The sequence below is a fragment of the Trifolium pratense genome, linkage group LG3 (assembly GCF_020283565.1).
Source record: "Trifolium pratense cultivar HEN17-A07 linkage group LG3, ARS_RC_1.1, whole genome shotgun sequence".
Classification (NCBI taxonomy): domain Eukaryota; kingdom Viridiplantae; phylum Streptophyta; class Magnoliopsida; order Fabales; family Fabaceae; genus Trifolium; species Trifolium pratense.
Window position 1 is genome coordinate 21,384,836 of NC_060061.1, and position 21,212 is coordinate 21,406,047.

Sequence of the window (21,212 nt, forward strand, 5' to 3'; positions counted from 1 at the left end):
TGGATGTATGTGTAAAAAAAAATTACACCGACGGTGCACAACAATTAAACTCTATTTTAAATATATTTAACATGTATTCAAATATTAACATCTATCCAAATATCAAATATTACTCCTCGGTTCCTTTTTGTTTGTCCTTTTAGAAAGAAAAAAAACAATAAATTAAAAAAGTGTATTTTTGCACCTTATCTTTCTATTAATACCCTTATTTTAATTCATCAATAATTTTTTTTCACATACTTTTTCTTTCCAATAAATTTAATATATTATGTACCAAAAAAATTTAATATGTTATGTACCAAAAATAATTTTAGTTTTCCAAATATATATTAAACCTTTTATGGTTTCAACAACTACTCCTAAATATTTGTAATTTAAATGAGGGTATAATAGACAAAATATAACCTTAAATTATCAAAACGATAAGTAATTTGAAACAAATATTTTTTTCTAAAACGATAAATAAAAAGAAACGGAGAGAGTAATATTTATTTTAAATATTCCTATTAATAAAATATATTCCAAATATTAACATACATGTATTCCAAACACTTTTTTAAAAAATTTATTCCTAGGAAAGCTATGGGGGTGGAGGGTCAGAGACAACAATCAAAATCAAAATTTTGAGACCCTATAATAGTAATTTAGTGTTTATAAAATATCATACATACTTAATAGATTTATTTTGAGGCTCTATATTAATAGTTATATATTACCGATGCTCATAAAATATCATATGTTTCTTGATTAAGAATTTTCTCTCCTCTCAACCGAATTTTCTCCATACGCATGAGTCAAGAAATCAAACTTGTGATCACATGTTTAATGGGACCAAAACCCTTACCCCTTAAACCAATTCATTATTGATATTTGTAATGTTACTTATAATTAAAAGGATGATTTTTTTTTTTAATTTCTTAACACTTTTTTGTTAGGAGTCTATTTTTAATATTTAAACCGGACCTCCAAATAGTCAGGACCGACCTTATATGTATATACACTATGAAATTTGCTTTTTAGACCACCTATATTACTCTCAGCCCCCCGTCTTGACAATTTTGCCCTTGAAACCAATTTGGAAATTGTAGTACGAATTTGTATGCGTTCGTATTGTAACTACCGAAATCACACACTCTACCGCAACACTAAAATAACAGTTTCGTAATGTGCAAAAAAGTTCTCTTTTCCTACTTTAGAGGACGATTTTGGTGAGCCACTTTAGAGAACACTAGAAAACCGTTGCTGCTAATTATAACATATTCTTTTTTTTTTTTTAAATTAACACATACAACACCATGTGAAAGGTAAGATGCCGGAAAAGTAGGTTGCCCGAAAAACTTTTTAATGTGAGCTTGATAATTAGTTACGTACAATACCACTATATCTTGAAATTGTAACCACACCAAAATTTAAACCTTATACATAACTCAATGTAAAGAAGAAAAAATAGCTCTCAATCAACTTGATTGTTATTTGTCTTTCAGAGGGGTCGAAGTCCACTAGCATCAACAATTTTCCAAAACCACAGAAGATTAGAGGCAGGTTTATCCAAATGGTTTATTTTTTTTCCGTGGTTCATGCACCTGAGATACTGGCCGCCACACTATTATCAAAGAGATATAAAATTTGAAAGCTTTCCATCACATGGCAAAATCATACAAAATTGAGTGATTCACAACACTTCAAATCAGCAGCCAATTACCAAATCATACATATGACACTATACTAACAACTGATTTTTGTTACATTTGAACTTTTTTTAATTTTTTTTTTAACTTTTGGTCTTTAATACTAGTACTATACTAACATAACACAAAAATTTCAAATTTTAAAATAAGAGTTAGTACTATAATTTGAAACCATATATCTCAGCAATCAAACAAGCAAGTTGGTAATGACTGAAAAAAAGGTGTCAATTCAACGGTAACCATAGAATACTAGAATTGATAGTTGGTAAAGTGGCATTTCATCTACATTTCTGCTGAGTATTCAACTGGATATCAGTCCAACAGTTTGCATGACAAAGAAAGATTTCATCAATCATATTTTCATGATAATGAACTATCTCACAAGAAAAGTGGAGCCATAATCAAACAGAATATTCATGTTTTATTAACCATGAGAAGGATGAGAAATATTAACCATAAGGCTCATAAAAATAGTCATTTCTACTTCTACACAGTAAGCAAAATAGTCCTGATATTCTTGATATATGATACAGACTTGCAGTGACGGGTTCAAGAAGATAAAAAATAAAATCGAAAATCAGAACTTACCTCTCCTCTCCACAACGTGGCATTAACGTGTTTTCCAAATCCCGACAATAACGACAAGTCCGTTGGACCACCACCATAACATGTAACTGGTGGTGGGTTTCTTCCCCTCGTTGTTCTCGCATTTCTTTTTCGTGGTTTTGCTGGTAGTGATGGTGGTTGTTCCTCTTCCACTTCCACTTTATCTTCCACGTGCTCTGGCTCAAATTCATCTTCCAATTCGTGTTCGTCCACGTGTTGAGCTTCAGGTTTAGGCTCACGTTCATCTTGAGGCTCATGTTGAGCTTCACCCTCTGTGGTTGATGCAACAACTCCTTTCCCCTTAGATCGTCTTGGGATCCTATCAGCATTCACACCCTCTCTACGTGTGCAGAGCTACGTGCTTTGTTTTCCCTTCCACCTCTTTGTCTCCCAACTTCATCTGTCATGCCTAAAACAATGACCAAGTAAAGGAAAGTCAAATTGAAAACTAAACAATGACCAAGTAAATGAGCTACAATCTATCAGCCATTGCATAACTTTGTCTGTGTTGAAAATTGCCTTGAAAATGAAGAAGACACAAAAAGTTACTGGTTTGGCGCCTCAGGCGCAGGAAATGGCGCCACAGGCGCAGGCTTCTGTCAAAACAGAAGCTGACTTTCTGTTTTGGCGCCTCAGGCGGAAAAGTTGGCGCCCCGGGGCGGAAAAACGCGCAGTAATATATATGTGTCACATTTTCTGTTATTTGCAAGAGGTTTTTAGGGTTTCTGAGGCCAACATATAGACTAGGGTTGAAAGAGAAATATCTTGTCAATACTCTAGGGTTGGGTAATCATTCTATCACCTTGGGAAACTCTTTCATATTGAATTTCTTGGTCACGGGAAGAAATTCGGGCTTAGGGTAGAATTAGGATCAAGGCTAATTATTGTAAAACTTTTGGAGAATTTCTTTGTAACAAGTACTTCAAGTATTATAGTGGAACGGAGAGTTGCTCTCCCCGCTAGAGTAGGTCACTTTGACTGAATTGGGTAAACAATTTTATTGTGTTCTTTTTTTTCTCGTCGTTTATCTTTTGATTGCGATTATTATTGTCGTTCGCTTATTTTGATTGCTTAATCGTATTTTCTCCACACATCAAGGTTATTGGTGTGATTTAATCGAATTCACAACAGTCTGTAACATAACATAACTTTGTCTCAAACAATAAAAAGAAAAATTGCAAACATTCACTCAGCCATTTTGAATTAACATAAATTAAATTAACATTTTATTCATTCAACCATTTTGACAAACATATGGTGCACATAAACAAAACTAAAAATTCAAACATTTTACCCTAAATTAAAATGACATCCCAAATAAATGGAATTCAAAACCTAATCAAAACCCATGTTTAAAACATTATAATGAAAATAATCCAAAGCAAGAAAATGACAAATGAGAGAGATATTAGTTTGAAATCTTACTTGTATGAGTGAAAAATTCGGACATTTCCAACACAGGACTTCGGTTCGCCGAATACGAACCATAGCGTTTTCGGTTCCTAGAATATGAATCCCACCGTTTTCGGTTCATAGGAGACGAAGCTTAGTGTTTTAGTGGTTTTTGCAACTTTCTATCTGATGTTGTAGCCATAAGACACCCCTTTGCTATTTACGAAACGAAGGTTAGCGTTTCGTATCCTATTCGAAAATTTTGAAGTTTCGTATTGTAGAAACCAAATGAAATTGGCCCCAAAATTAAGGGTGTTTTGAGATTTTTGGGGTTTAAGAGTAACATGGGGGGCCTAAAAAGCAATTTTCATATACTATATAAATAATTTACAGGACTAATCTCACTTGGCCCAAATATATTACTAGAAAAGCAACATTTATTGGCCCAATCCAAATAAACTTCTAACAACCCTAATTCTAGATTCTTCCAAATCTCTCTCGTTAGTATATATTACGATGATATGATGTCGTAATTTTTCATGTTCATCTCCTTCTTACCCTAAACCAGCAGCCACCGCCGTCCAAATATATCATTTTTCTCACTCAACTTGTATCTCTCTTACTCTTCATATCTCCCATAATTCTTGTTTGAAGGTCATAGTTGCAACTTGCAAGTGAGGTACTGTATTGATGTTTTTCCTTTTCATGAATATTCTAAGATCTGATCTATGGTTCATCTATGTTATCGTTGTCTTTTGCAATTTTTAAGTTAGATCTGTTTGTTAATCATATTAAAGATTTGATCATTTATGTTTATGAAACTTTTATGCTATGTTTCTTCTTATGAATCTTGGCTTTTGATTTTATTTAAATGAAAATCTTAAGAGTTAGGTTTTGACTGATTCAACCGTCTAAACGGAGAAACTGCAATTCATGGAAAGCGATTTATACATGGCTAAAATCGAGCCTTATGATGACATCCACAATTTCATTTGGATTGGCTTTTTTTGGTCCGTCACCGACTGAAACCGTCCGTTTGTCCACCCCTAATTGATATTGCAAATTAGAATTGTATAGCTTACATAATTCTAGTTTGATATGATAATCTCTCCAGTTTGTGTAATAATTTGCATTTACATATTTGCTTTATTGGTCACAATAACATACAGAATTGAAATTGGAGCATACCCAGACACGCTGCTTCTTCCTCTTCTCTTCAATTGAAACTTGAAACCCTTTCTTGCAAGATGCAGGCGAGTGATAGGTTTAACATCAATTCACAACTTGAGCATCTTCAAGCTAAATATGTTGGAACTGGTCATGCTGATATGAACAGATTTGAATGGGCAGTTAACATTCAGCGTGATAGCTATGCTGCTTACATCGGTCACTATCCTTTACTTTCATATTTTTCGATTGCTGAGAATGAATCTATTGGAAGACAACGCTATACCTTCATGCAGAAAATGCTCCTGCCTTGTGGTCTGCCTCCAGAAAGGGAAGAAGATTAAAAATTTGTCGTCCAGATTACAAATGGCTCATCCTGGTTTATGGCGCTTTTAAGATGAATGTACTTGTGTTTTGCTGCATCCATAAAAATGTGATTCTTATTGTGACTTAAAAAAAAAATAACTCTGGATGATAAACCAAGTAAAATCACCACTTCATATTATTTTCATATTATTTTATAGAGAGAACGTTCTACAAATACATTTCTTCCAAATTCTCTATTCTACCGTCCAAACCTTCTCAAATTATCCAATTCAATGGCTCTGGCGATCTCATTGCCTTCGTCTTCGAAGCCCATCAGCTCCATCCACCATATCGCACCACCTGAAGATGTCGTTTCGCCTAGAGAAGTACATGTTGATGGGTGGGTCCAACGACCAACCAGTGCGACAAATATGACAATGAATTTCATATGAAATGCGTGAGACTAATTGTTGTGAGAATTCTCACAACAATTAGGGAACATTCAAGAAACAATTGAAATGCTCACAACAATTAGCAAATCCATAAACCAATAAGAATTCTAGCAACAATTAGGATAAATTCACAAACCAATCGAAATTCTCAATTAATTGCCATAAATTATTGTGAGAATTTCGATTGTAGATTTTCCTAATTGTTGTTAGAAGATCTATTGGTTCGTGGGTTTGCATTGGTGTGAGAATTCCAATTGGTTCATGGATTTATCCTAATTGATGTGAGAATTTTACAATAATTGGTCTCACACATTTCAGATGACATCTATTGTCACATTTGTCGCACACAGTAGCTGCAATGACTTCTTAAGGTATTGGTGCATGTGTATGGTGGGTGAAGCTGATGAACTTTGGAGATGAAGGCGATTAAGTCGTTGGAGCCATTAAATTGGAAAATTCGAGAAGGTTTAAACAATAGAATTTAGAAGAATTAATTTTGAGTAAACTCGAGAAGGTTTGAAACATTTTTTTAATATACAAGCAAATCTTGTTAGTCAAAGCAGTAGTTGAAAACTCATGAATGAAACAAAACTAGTTTATTACTAGTATTATTTTAAAGTGTTAATTTGTCATTTTTATTATCTTAGTCTATAACTTTTATATTAATTTTCTAACTTTTTGGTTCAAGTGTACCTGCTGCTTCAACATTTAGAGGATTCTGGTTCAAAACATGAAACACTATGTAATGTTGCTTGCTTGAAAATCTAATATTGCTTGAAAATGTAATGCATTGGAAGACTTTTTTTTTAAGGAGCTAAAGAGTAATTTTTTCAAGTTTAACCTCAGTTATAGATGTAATTTTGTTACGTATTTGATGAACGTAGAGATGTGGATTTTAATTGATGGAGTTCTTGAGACTAATTTTTTATCTGGGATTTTTATATTTCATGCAGTTTTACATGTGGATTTTAATTGAGGTTTTACCTGCGGATATTATCTAGGTTTTAGCTTAGGATATAATTACCTACAAAGGTTGTACCTGGGCACCAAAATTTCACATAAAAAAAAAGTATGGTAAATGGGGTTTTACCCCCTTGCAAAATAAGCCAATTTTGCATTACCCCCTGCAAAAAAAAAACTTGGGATTACCCCCTGCAATATGAAGATTCTCTCTTTTTACCCCCTGCTTGACAACTTGGCATAAAATCTTTATTTTTTATGAGGTGACATGCATATGTGGCATTTATTTCATTTTTATTTTTTTAATTTGCACATGTCATTTTTATTATTAAATAAATTGGTGACAAAAATTTTAAAAATTCCACTTATTTAGTTTTTAAAAAAATAAAAAATATTGTGTCAAAAAAAAATTATTAAAAATATAATATGTTAATTCAAAAAGATATGTTAATCCATTGTTTCTAACAAAAAAAAAAACTCACAATCTTTTCCTGTAACATAACACAAATCTTTCTCCTTCTCATTCTTCTTCTCAAAACCCAAAATTATTTTTTCTCTAACACAAACTTAGAATCCCATAATCCTTTTTCTCTAAAATAAAACCTAGAAATCCGCCGAATCACTCCGCCGAATTCGTCGAAACAAATGATTGATGAAGAACAAAGGCAGGAACTAGGAATCGGATTTCCTATAAAGGCAGAAACTGAGTTTTTGAATTTATGGGTTAGAGATTGAATTGATGGGATGAAGAATTGGGAAGAAGAATTATGTTTTTGGATTAGGAAGAAATTGGGTTGTTGCAAAGGGATGAAGAATAGAAGAACAAAAAAAATTTATGATTATGTTTCTGGGTTTACCGAGATTGATTTTTGGAAGAAAAAAAATTGGGTTCTTTTTGGATTGTTGTTCTTGGTGGTGTTGATGATTTTGTTGATGTTGTTGTTGTTCTTGGTGGTGTTGATGTTGTTGTTCTTGTTGAATGATGAAAGTTATTGTGGTAGGGATGAAGGGGAAATTAGAAAAAAAATTATTATTATTTTTTTTAATTTTTAGTTTATTTAATAATAAAAATGACATGTGCAAATTAAAAAAAAAAAATTAAAAAAAAATTAAATGCCACATATGTATGTCACCTCATAAAAAATAAAGATTCTATTCCAAGTTGTCAAGCAGGGGGTAAAAAGAGAGAATCTTAATATTGCAGGGGGGTAATCCCAAGTTTTTTTTTTGCAGGGGGTAATGCAAAATTGGCTTATTTTGCAGGGGTAAAACCCTATTTACCCAAAAAAGTATATTTCTAATAGTTTATCCCATTAATTACTGACATGTTAGTATAAATGAGTCTATGTAATTATTTTTTAATTAAGATATTTAACAATAATTTTAAATGGTAATAAATTTTAGGCTTAAATGCATTTTTGATGTCGAATTTTAAAAAATCTGAATTTTTGATCCCCTATTTTAAAAGCCAACTTTTTGATCCCCTATTTTGAAAAGTTGAACTTTTGATCCCCTATTTTAAAAGTCAACTTTTTGATACCCTATTTTAAAAAACCTGAACTTTTGATCCCCTATTTTATATTTTTATGAATTTTAGTCCCCAAACTCAATTTGGTCAAATTTTTTCTGACGTGTCTAGCTCATTAATGACGTGATAGTGTTCATATATGTTTTTTTTTTACAATAACAAAATGATATTCATTCATTCAAATTGATAGATTACATCAAATACAACCACATAATCAACATCGCTAAAAACATAAAGGATGAATCTGCGAACAAAACTCACAACATCCGAGTTAATAGCATACAACGGCAAAATGCCTACAACAAATAATATGATAAAGTTAAAGTCACCGAAGTATCCATGCCTTCGGATCTGCAGCGTTGAAGCTCAAATCATTGTTTGAATCTGTAATTGACTGAAGCCGATCTTTTCAATAGAAATCAAATGAACACCGCAACAATACGGGAGAACAAAAACGTCGCACAAGACGACGAACAACACAACGCCGCACTTAGACGGCGAAATCACACAAAAGAAAACACAAAAGAAAAACTTGATCAATGTGAAGATCACTTATTTAAATAAAAAGAAAAGGAAAAACAATTATGAGGGGTGATTTTGGGTCAAAAATTGACCCTAAAACCACCCCTCCTAGGTAGATCAAGAAAAACAAAACTAGGTTAAGGAGGGGGCGGCGGCTATGAAGAAAAGGAGAAGAAAGGTTTAGGATATATAGTGTTCATATATGTTGACAAACGTTTCCATGTCTTTAATTTTTTCACATTAAATATTTTAAAAGTATTACACAAACAAAAAATTAATAATTAATAATAATTAAAAAAAGTAAAATTAACCTTTATACATATATATAATTAAAAATTCTTACAAAAAAATATATATAATTAAAAATCAGTAAATTAACCAAAAAAATATTAACGATTGAGAGAGCGACAAAGACAAAGGATATTAACACGAGCGTGATGATTTGTGTTTCCGATTTCTTATAGTTCCATGATTTAGGAACCAACGTTTGCTTTTCTGACTTCTTTGACTGATTTTTAGTTATATAATCATGTAAAGAGATTTATTTTAGTTATTATTATATAATGTAATGTAAAGAGGTTTATTTTATTGTTTTTTAATTATCATTAATTATTTTATTATTTTAATACTTTTAAAATATTTGATTTTTAAAAAAAATTAATGAAATTGGAAACTACCACGTCATTAATGAGCTTGACACATCAGCAAAAATTTGACCAAATTGAGTTGGGGACTAAAATTTAGAAAAATCTAAAATAGGGGATTAAAAGTTCAGATTTTTCAAAATAGGGGATCAAAAAGTTAGCTTTTAAAATAGGGGATCAAAAGTTCAGGTTTTTCAAAATAGGGGATCAAAAGTGCATTAAATCTAAATTTTAAAAATTATTTTTGCCAAATAAAAACCCCTCTTCACTAAATTTTTTTTCCCAAATTGAGAAATCAAAGATGGAACTCAAGACACGATTATTCATTTTTCATGTTTTTTTTTTTCTTTCTATAAGTAAAATGTTAAATACATATGAAATTCACATGCATAAATAAGAAATTTTAAATTTTAAAAAATGATTTTTCTAACCTGTGCAACATTGCACGGCAACATTGCACAGGATAAAGAACGATTAATGTTCTAATTTATGAGTTATTGGTTTTTGTTTTCTTCTCTCCCCTTTGTTTTTTTTTGAACAGTTTCTCTCTCCTCTGTTAATCTTTCTCTTCTCTCTTGGATCATCACCGGCCACCTCAACCTCCATCACCGGCGACCACCACCGGCCACCACCACTATTTTATAAAATTAAGAAACTTAGTGATTAATCACAAATACTCTTTGTAAACACATGGAACGTTTTTCCGCCACATAAAAGATTCTATTTTTAGCATCTGAAACATTTTTCCGCTTCTGGGTTGTGAAGGCACCGTTTCACTTGTAATTTTTCATCACCCAATGGAGAAAAAAATGATCTTTTTGTTGACCCTTTGGGAATACTCTTCTATGGTGGAGAATTTATAGTGTATAACATCTCACAGGGTATGGTCTTTGAGTAGAGAAGCTCAATTTTCATCTGGTTGCTCATACTCATGAAAGAAGAGAAGGTAACAACGGAGAGAGAAGCCGTTCAAAGAAGAAGAGAAAAAAAATAATCAATACTCCCTCCAGTCCTTTTTATAAGAAACACTTTGGAATTTTTATTTGGTCCTTTTTATAAGAAACACTTTGACACAATTTCATTTGTACCCTTATTAAATACAATCAAATAATTCATTATAATGCTAGTGCATTAATTAGAGAAGTCTATTTCTCATACTAGTCAAAGGTTAGTTTTGGAATATAACATAAAATGATAGAATCATTAATGAGAAAATTTACCTTTCTTGATCTGTGTGATTTTGTCAAAGTGTTTCTTATAATAAGGACCGGAGGGAGTAAGTCATAAAACATTGCATTTATTGTTCCAGTTCCTTATCCTGTGCAACATTGCCTTTAAAAAATTATGAATATTTAACTTAATAATTTAACTAATTATTGAGTTAAAACTTATGGATTTCTCATATTCTTTTCTAATTGCAAAAATATAAATGGTAACATCAAATGACACAAACTAGTTTGACACCAAATGTTACACCTCTCAATAACGTTTTAACCGATATAAATTTTATAAAATCCAACGTTGGATTGAAAGTTTATATCATATAGATCATTTATGTAAAATTTTGACAAATTCAAAATAATTTGATATGTTATTGGGATACATCAAAATTAACGATTTGCGTCTTTTTTTATATGTCGTTAATCTTTATGTGTCGCAATAGCATATCAAAATATTTTAAATTTGTGTGTAATTATCTACAAAGGTTTGTACCTGGGCACCAAAATTTCACATAAAAAAAAGTATATTTCTAATAGTTTATCCCATTAATTACTGACATGTTAGTATAAATGAGTCTATGTAATTATTTTTTAATTAAGATATTTAACAATAACTTTAAGGATTTAATTGATATGCATCGACGGTGTAAAATAATTTTACACTGTCAACCAATACCAACCATGTTTTCCGCCACATCACCCCATTTTCTTGACATGACATGACAAAATGATGATTATTTATTGGACGATGGTGTAAAACTATTTTACACCGCCGGTGCATATCAATTAAACTCTAATTTTAAATGGTAATAAATTTTTAAATTTTTTTTTGCCAAATAAAAACCCCTCTTCACTATTTTTTTTTTTCCAAAATTGAGAAATTGGAACTCAAGACACGATTATTCTTTTTTTCATGTTTTTTTTTATCTTTCTGTAAATAAAATGTTAAATACATATGAAATTCACTTGCATAAATAAGAAATTTTAAATTTAAAAAAATTCTGAATATTTAACTTAATAATTTCACTAATTATTAGTCGAGTTAAAACTTATGGATTTCTCATATTCTTTTCTAATTGCATAAATATAAATATTGATATAAGGTCCATAATATATGAGAGGAAAAAACAAGATTGTAAAAAAAAAAAAAAAACCAAAAATCAGATTTTAGAAATGGTATCATTAAAATAATTGTCTCATCGATGCACTCTATGGAGACATCAAATAGTAGTATATTTTGTGAATGTTTTTGACATCACGTATACTAGTTTGTAGTATACTAATACATCAAAGTTTTTATGAATGTCTTTTCCAATCCATTAACGAACGACATTATAAAATACAAAACTTGTCCCACGGGAATCTAACGAGCTAGTAAATTTACTCTTGTTAATCTCATTTAAAGTTCAATTTCACTATCTAAATTACTCATCAATCTCATTTAATTGCATAAAAGTGGACATGAATTTAAAATATTTTTAATATATATACTAATTAAATTAAATAAGGTGAAAAGAGTCGAATTTTGTTTTTATTTTATTACAACTATTATGTATGTACCAATTTTTATTTTTATTACGGAAGGAGTATATATTTATGTACATGTTACCACTAAACTCATTTCATGATTGAAATTAATTAAGAGATTATATAGAGAGATGGAGGCACACAAGAAACTAATGATTGTGTCGATGTTAATGGCCATTGTTAATGCTATGTTTGTTAATGGCATGACGATTTGTAACATGACAAGAGAAGAGAGAAAGGCATGTCAACCGTATGTGTCATCTGACAACGTTACTTTTCATAATCATAAACCAAGTCGTGCTTGTTGTTCTGCTACTGCCAATGCTGATATTTCATGTATCTGTAGTTACAAGGATTCAAAGTTGCTTTATTTCTATGGTATTGATCCTAAACAAGCCTTGGAACTCCCACGTAAGTGTAAGCTTAAGGTTTCTGTCAAGTGCTAGTGATCATGTCTAGTAGTGGAACATATTCATATGCAATTTGGATACTAAATTAATAATGTAATACATGATTTTTGCTCTTGTTTTTCATGTTTTTGTTTCTATTTTTGGTATGGATATGTTAGTAATTAATAAGTATATTATGTTACTTAGATTTGATTTAAATTCTGATTTTTTTTTTCTCAAACTTCTTCGAATGTTTTGTCAACCATTTTGGTTGTTAAAAAAATTAAAAACACCGTGTTTATTTCTTTTAGTTGTTAATTAGATATTCTTTTCGTACCAAAATATGTGTCTACTTTGGCACTTTTATGCCGTACATATTAAGAAAAGTAATTAATGTTATATGGAAAAGAGAAATTACGAGTTAATTTACAAAATTGTTTTTTATTAATTGTATGGGAAATATAAATTGAAGAATTGACAAAAAAAGAGTAATAAATAGTAAAAGGTACGTATAATAAGAAAAATAACATTAAATATTTCATTGATATTATAAACGACATATAATTTGATACAATTTTGACATATAATTTAGTACGAAGAGAGTACTGTTTAATTTCTGAACCTTCTTAAACTTTTTCAATGTCTCTAATAATATTAGTACATATAATTTAGTACGGAGAGAGTAGTGTATAAATATCTCAACAAACTAAATATATTATTTTTCCCCCCTTTTTTGGTTTTTTGTTATATCATATCTTTAAAACGAAACTTTTAAAATTGCTTTAGGGTCCGTTTGGATAAATAACTTATACGAATGCTTATAGTATTAGAGCTTATATCATATGCTCTTATACTATTTTTTTTAAGCAAAAGAAGGGGTGCAGAGAAAACTGCAACACCCTCAACATATATAAATAGAAATAAGAAAGTACAAAAAGAGGGGGGACATAACCAAAACCCTCAAAGGAAAAAGAAAATACAAAAAGAGGGGAGACATAACCAAAACCCTCAAAGGAAAACGAAAAACGGAAAATAAAAGATAAAAGACTAACGGTTTGAAGTACCTACCTTGAACCATTTACTAGCCTCAGCTTGTTTCTCCTTGAACTTGTTCTTCCTTTTTTTTTTGGCCCACCAACTGGAATTATTGATCCGTGTTTCCAACCGAATCAACCATCTCTACAGTTTGAGTCATGTTACCCCAAGAATTATTCAAAAAAATCCATAGTTTGTTGGGTTGCATTGGGAGCACTTAGAAGCCCTAAAACTTGCATGTCATGAATAACATTTGGACTGAAGTTTGCCAAATTAGAATCTGACATCACTATGGGCTGGTCCTGATTTTTCAAAGCAATTGAGTCAACAACCACACTTCCTCTTCCTCGTGTAGCTCTTCACAAGAAACTTCTTTCGCAAGGTTCATGACATCTCCAACAATAGGGGAAGTCATGCCACTCGAAGATGAGGTATCTTGAACATAGACAGGAATTGCTTCAACAAAGATAAATGAAATCTCTTTCTCATGATTTAAGACGTCTCCCACAAACATATAAGTCCTATCCTTTTTAGACCTTAAAATACCATCAATAAGAGGGTCTATTTCTACAACAATTTTACTACCATCTACAGCTGAACCTTCAAGTGGCTTCTCAACATCTGAAGTATTAGGTCGCACTATGGGTTTGTTCACAATTGTAGAACTTGTTTTAGCTCTAGGAGTCTGATACTTGCAGTTATTTACGGAATGTCCAATAATTTGACATGAGTTGCAAAATGGAGGAATATTTTCATATTCAGCATCCACATAAAAATCAAAGTCATTCCTTTCAACAAGGATTCTTTCATGGAAGTTCGAACTTAAATAAACATCGATTATAATTCTTGCAAAGTGACCAAAAGTTCTCTTTTTAGTTGCCTCATCAAGAGCTAATGGACTGCCTAAAGCCCTTGCAATTTCAAACAGAATATTGGGATGTCAATACTCACGGGCAAGTCCATGAATGCGAATCCAAGCAGTAGATGGTTGCACGTTATGTGGATTAAAATCAGCAGACCAACCATGGGTCCTAAGCAAACCCGGTGTGAGATTCCAAAAATCAATGGATCTTACTGCACTTAAATCATCTAGAGATGAAAAAATGAATTCAAAATAGTCTTTACCTAAAGATACCATTGACCATGACGCATTCGTTTTCCAGAAATTAAAGTGTTTGGATATGTTATTAGATAAGCAATTATAAATTTAATATTGACTTTGCATGAAAATAAATAAATTTAAAATTGACTCAAAAATATAAATTTTAAATAAAGATCGGTGGGATACTTTTAAAAAGATAAGTTTAAAGAAGAAAAATATAATCCTATAAAAACAAGAAGATAAGTTTAATATTGACTCAAAAAAACAAAATGTTAATATTGTGTAGAATGGAACAGACGAGATTAAATGCGGGGTACTTTTTTATAAGCTCCATATTATGCCCAATGATAAGCATATTATGAGAGCTTATTAAAATATAGCATAAGTAGCTTATGAAATTGAGATAATCAATTTTTATTAATTTACTCAAAGACTAATACTATACAATGACCTATAGCGGCAAATAAGTCCACATAAGCTTAAAATAAGTCAATCCAAAGGGACCTAAATTAATTTTTACTTTTTTTTTAATTTTTTATCTTTTAACGTTATATCCCAAGAAAAAATAACAAAAGATTAACTCAAGTATATCGACAAAAAAAAATTTAAGTTAAATATCAAACTTTCTTTTTTTAACACAAGTTAGATCAAACTTTTTTTAACATGTACAAGTTAGTTATCAAACTAGAATATTCTTGATTGAGAATTTAATCTTGAACTTAATCTAAAATTGAAAATTTTACTTTTAGTTTAGAAATTTAAATGTTGAAAATTTTAATTAAAGAAATGAGGAAAACACGAATAATATACCATAACATTTTTTTAATATTTGATAAATAACACACAATTTTTTTTCCTCATTTTCATTTGTTAAATATGACTTTTGAAGTAATACAATCAATCACCAAGAACACCACAAACTAATTACTTGCATGACAGAACCAACCAATATGAAGTTTAAATTAAAAAAATTAAAATTTTAATATTAATGAATCACATACAATTCTTTCATTCTCATATGTTAAATATCACTCTTTGAGTCACACACATCAATCACAAAAAACACTTGCAACCAGTTATTGCATGCATAGCACCGTAAATATATTAAAATTCATTTTGTCCTCAATTTTTCATGTAACACTTCATGCATCTTAATTTTTTTTATCTTTTATTTCTTTTCATATTTTTCTCTTTTCTTTTCTTCCAACTTTTTTGCGTACATTCAGAAAAATAAAATATGATTGTGCAAACTTATGGAATTAATACATTGCTATTAGAAAAACAAAAATATATATTATCTTCTAACTATTTTTATTATTTTTTTTATAAATTAAGTGTCTAGATATCAAGTTATAAATGGACATTACAACTATGTTGGTATCCCCACCTATCCCCCTCATCTATCTATTAGCTCATATGTATTAATAGAAATAGAAAAAATTTATTTACAATAGTATTTAAAATAAATTTATGTTCGTCCAATTTTACATAAGTTGTTCATCTCCAACCCTGCTCAGGCCGCCATTGTTTACGAGTATCTACTAAATATGTTTATTTTATTTTCATGTATCCGTTAAACTATTTGTCTCATGCCTATGGTGGATTTTACCACAGTCATGGCTGATGCTTATGAATTTTTTGTTATCCTAAAATATTTATTTTAATTAATTATATATATAATAAAATACTTTCTAAGCCTTCAAATCCATGGAAATCGAATCTTTCCCATTAAATCTGACTGTCCCCTAATCTAACCTGATCAGAAGAGTGATGATAACACCGAAAAATGCACTATTTATTTAATAAAATTAGCTTAGTATTTTACTATTTCTATGCATTTTTCGTAGTATTATTACTATTATTTTTATGTATTTCAGGAATGTCCGGAAGCTACCAAATAGTTTATAAGTTGCAAAATAAATGCTAATAAAGAATTGGATCGGATCAAGAAGCAAAAAGAGGGGGTGAATGCCAAAAACAATCAAACTACAAATGGGCCACAAGCCACAAATGAAGCAGCCCAATTCACACATATATGGCGTACGGCACTTATTTGATGGCCACCAAATATTGTTCCTTTTTCTTAGGCACTTATTCACACAAACAACATGTGCTGGCCACCACTTGCTATTTAATAGCAAACACTTTAAGCATGTGACGTAAGCCACTCCCAGCATGCATATCTCTTCTTCTCCGAAACTTAAGCAAATCAGCAACCGAACAACTATTTTGCAGGGAGAAAAATATCTCCTCATAGCCTATAAATAGAGGATCTATCTCTCATTATTTTTTCACGCTTCATTATTAGAACCAAAGAGCAGATAAAAAATATTTTACTTTCCTGTTTTCCATTCAGTTTAGCAGTTTAGCATTCAAGTTTGTTCCGGTGACATTGTTTTCAATTCCAGTTTGTTAAGGTTCTAATCTCTTATGTTCTATTTATTTTGTTTTATTTCTTTTAATTCAGTCACTGTTTGTTCAAGTTTTACATCTTTCAGTACCTATCGTTGCTTTATTTATGTTATGTTTATTTATTTAATTACTATGTTGTTACCAGCAACTATGTCTAGCTAATTTATTGAAACTGGAATGTGAAATTGGAAGCTAATTTGGATTCGATGGTTAATTTGTTTACTTAATATTTTAAACTAGTTTTCTGTATCAGTTTTTAATAATTAAATTAAAGATTTTGCACGAGAGCGCGACAGTGTGAGATTTGTACCGGATAGTAAAAACTGAACATTAACTTTAAACACCGCGACATCTCTTTAAAGTGAATTAAATTATGTTAGTTTTCAAAAAGTATTTTATAAATAAATGTGAGAGCGAGAGTGAAGCATTCATTTATATAATATAGTATCAGTTCAATTGCGCGACGGCGTGAGACTATATTTTTAAACTAATGTTGTTTTGTGAAAACTAGATTCTTTTCCAATTAAATTGTATTGATTTTCAAACAGTGTTTTCATAAGTTATAAGTAAATGTAAGAGTGACAGTTAAACATTTATTTTATTTCTACATGATATAACTCAATAACGCGAGAGTGTGAGAGGTGTATCTTTAAATCAATATCATTTTGTTAAAAAAGAAACCTTTTTACTAAATACAAATTAATTATTGAATCCATTGAAGCGACTTAATTCACATTCCGGTTAGTACAATAATATTATATTTAATACAATTTAATTAATTATCTAAAACGCCTTCTTTAATTAATATCTAGCCTTAACCTTACGATATATTAAAAACATAAGCGAAATATTAACAAATAGTCCCTGTGTGATCGATAATCTTTTATAACTACACGATATACCTGTGCACTTGCAGGAATATCGAACAACAAGTGACCGAGTTCAGAGCGTTGCTCCGTTCAGACCCCGGTGAAGTGGAAAGGGGTTGTGTACCTGCAGGTGCTCCGACGCTCAAGTCAACAAAAGTGTGAAGCAAGAGTTTTCAGAGTGTGTGAATACGTACCTGACCCCACTGCAATAGTTGAATATATATAGCCCCAACGCTGGGTCAAGATCCTTGATGGTCATTAAGGCCATCAAGTGTTTGTCGAAAAATGGCTGAAGAGCCATGATGAGCAGTATTCAATCGTAGAAGGTCTTCGTGGACCGCTTTGCATTTGAGCTTGCTCCACGGTCCAAAGGATATCCTCAGTTATTGGGCTCTAAGCCCAATGCAGAACATCCCCGAGACAATCCTTCCCATTAAATAAACGATATAAAATGGGGATTTCGACTTAATTGCATCAACATGAATTTTGATAGTATTTCCAAACATGAATTTGTATGTTTTGTTTCATATCCATCGAAATATAATATCCATCAACTTCAGAAGTTTCAAGTGATTTAAGACTTGGGAAATCTAGTTCTGTAACAAAACTTGTAACAACCAATTCTGTTTTATATAAATAATTTACATATAAAAACTCTTTTTCTTTAAAATGTGTGACTATAATTTTTTTTAAAGAATAATAATTATTTAAGCTTATAAATAATACCTATAAAATGAGAAAAATGTTTTATTTAAATCACAAGTTGAGAAAACTCGTATTTGTTTATCCCTACGCACGTACAAGCAACATTTCAACTTCACACTTCATTTTTAATACCTACAACAATAACATATAAGAGTCAATTTCCTTATCCAAATTGATTCGTACTAAACACAGAGAAAAATGCCATAAAATAAATAGCATAAAAACTTCTCAATAAAAAAGAATAAAAAGTAGTTAAATTATATATAATATTTTTCCATTGGACCATCCCTTTTCTATAAAAGAGTTCATAAAATATTAAGGCACAAAAGTTGAACAATTAAATCATGCAAAAATGCATGCTCCTAAAAACTAAATGATCCGGATATAGTCACCGATACCAATGAAAAAAATCATATATCCCCTTATGCACATGGCTGGAGCACCACAAAAATAAGATAATTACGTACTTCCTTATGCACAAGGCTGAAACACCTCACATACAAAATGTTCATGCCACGATAATACCAATAGATCACTAAGTCACCACAAAGAGGTCAAATAATTACACCATCATGTAACATGACTAATCACAACTTTTTATAAAAATCGTCTTTCTTTTTCAAACTTATTGAAGTACAAATTTCATTTCTCAAACTTTCAAAACTTTTTAAAAATTCAACTTTACCATACAACAAACATTTTAAAAATTCAACTTTACCAAAACTATATTCTACCTTCTTATCTTTCTAAATGACAAGAGTTTATAGCACTATTTTATAACACTAATCTCATGAGTATGACTATAGGAGGAAAAAATTCTTACCTTAAGCGCTTTTCTTCCTAGCACAAGACTATACCATCCACAAAAATCTCACAAGGTAGGAGAAAGGTGTGTGTGTTAAATTTTAAGGTGGGGATTGCCTCTATTTTATAAACACTTATTCAAGTCATCTCGTAAACGATGTGAGACTTTTTTAACACACCCCTTCGCGCGCATTACTTTTGGGCTTGTTGCACGGATATAAATGATGGAGGGCCCGATCAGAAACCTGATTGCAGATGGCCCGACGAAGTGGCCCGGCGAGTCGTGGATAGACTCTGATACTAACTTAGAATTGAGTATTGGATTTAATTCATCCCTACAAAACCGGCTTGTAAGGTGATGAGTGAAGGCTGTGTGCTAGAAATAATATAAAATCATTAATGTGGCTCTATAAGCTTGAGTTGAGATCCTCTCCATTTTTTATGTTTTCCATTTCTTCCATTACCAAAGTTTTTAAATATTTTGGGGTGTATAAATAACATTTGGACCCACTTGATGTCACATTTTTGCATTTATATTCCCAAAACTATATAATAATGGAGGAAATGGAAAGAATTGGAAATGGAGAGGATCCTAACTCCTATAACTTTTAGGATAGAGCTACATTAATGATTTTATATTATTTCTAACAGACTATTTACACTGGTCGAGCTTGCGGTCTACATGTGGCATGTGGCACACATTAGTTGTGATTATTGGAAAGGCCACATTGCGTGTTTTGGTTGGCTATTGAAGCACCGTTCATAATACCAAATTTGCAAAGCAAAATTAGGCTCGCTAAGCAAAAATAATACTGATCAACTATAATATAAAATTACACATGCCCTTGCTCTGTGAGAGCCATGTCCTAAAATTCTTAGGCCATTTTCAATCTTATTTCATTATCGATCTTAATCTTAATAATTAGTACATCCAATTTTAGATTAGACCATACTAGTATCATATGCGAATGCAAGAACTCGGCATTGTTGTGTCCAGTGCGAAACATAAAAGTCTTAAAAGTTTCAATTTTCTACATCTTATAGAGGATGCAGAACCAATTTAAAAAATCATTTTAACCAATTTATAAAACTAAATTGCAGTAGAACAAGCCATTAGGTTTGATCTAGTAAGGAGAAATTTGAATAGTATGTTAGAGGTCTTAGGTTCGATCATCAGCTCCATTATAAACAACAACAAAAAAATTGCAGTAGAACCGTGTGATTGTGCCGACTCATATTCCACCAAAAGCTACAACTAGTTGCTTGACACTTACCTCACGTTCATCTGTTATCACCATCAAACAAACTGTCAAAATAATTATTTGATCGATGCACTTTGATATATATGTTGGGATTGATTGCAATGTAAGTCCCACATTGCTAATGAAGAAAAAGAAGGAGGTTAAAAAATAGCTATTGAAAGTCCCACATCGCTTAGAATTGTGAAGCAAGGAGGAAATCAAAGCTATATAATGGACCTAAGTTCTTTGTTTATAATTGCACCAAGCATTAACACTTGTAAACACTTTAAGTTTATATTTGTGTCTTTTTGCTTTTCTCTTATGCTCTTGTTTAAGAGTATTTGAGATGTAGTTCAAATATTTACTTCAAATATTTACTTTGGAGAGTGTGGGTGTAGTGGGGCATGGGGTGGTTGAGAGTGAAGTCTATGTGTTGTAATAATTTTCACATAGTGTTTATTCTCTGGTTGTCGGTTTTGACAACGGCCGTGGTTTTTTCTCCGGTTTTGGAGTTTCCACGTTATATTCTTGTGTTGTTGATTGCGTTCTTTTATTTTCTCTATGCCGGTTTTTCCCAACAATATAACACATACTTTTCATTCTTTTTTTTTTGGTAAAATATATATATATATATATATATATA

At 31.0% G+C, this 21,212-nt stretch overlaps 2 protein-coding genes across 2 annotated transcripts; one reads left to right on the top strand and one right to left on the bottom strand.

The window, feature by feature from the left end:
* Positions 1 to 4,214: 4,214 nt before the first annotated feature.
* LOC123913121 (uncharacterized protein At4g14342) lies at positions 4,215 to 5,240 on the top strand. The gene is made up of 2 exons (XM_045963729.1): positions 4,215 to 4,365; positions 4,856 to 5,240. The coding sequence occupies exon 2, from the start codon at positions 4,934 to 4,936 to the stop codon at positions 5,195 to 5,197; it is 264 nt and encodes an 87-aa protein (XP_045819685.1). The 5' UTR covers positions 4,215 to 4,365; positions 4,856 to 4,933; the 3' UTR covers positions 5,198 to 5,240.
* An 8,506-nt stretch (positions 5,241 to 13,746) lies between these two features.
* On the bottom strand, positions 13,747 to 14,574 carry LOC123914757. The gene is made up of 2 exons (XM_045965929.1): positions 14,388 to 14,574; positions 13,747 to 14,339 (listed from the first exon to the last, which is right to left on the bottom strand). The coding sequence occupies exons 1-2, from the start codon at positions 14,572 to 14,574 to the stop codon at positions 13,747 to 13,749; spliced, it is 780 nt and encodes a 259-aa protein (XP_045821885.1).
* Between the last annotated feature and the right edge of the window lie 6,638 nt (positions 14,575 to 21,212).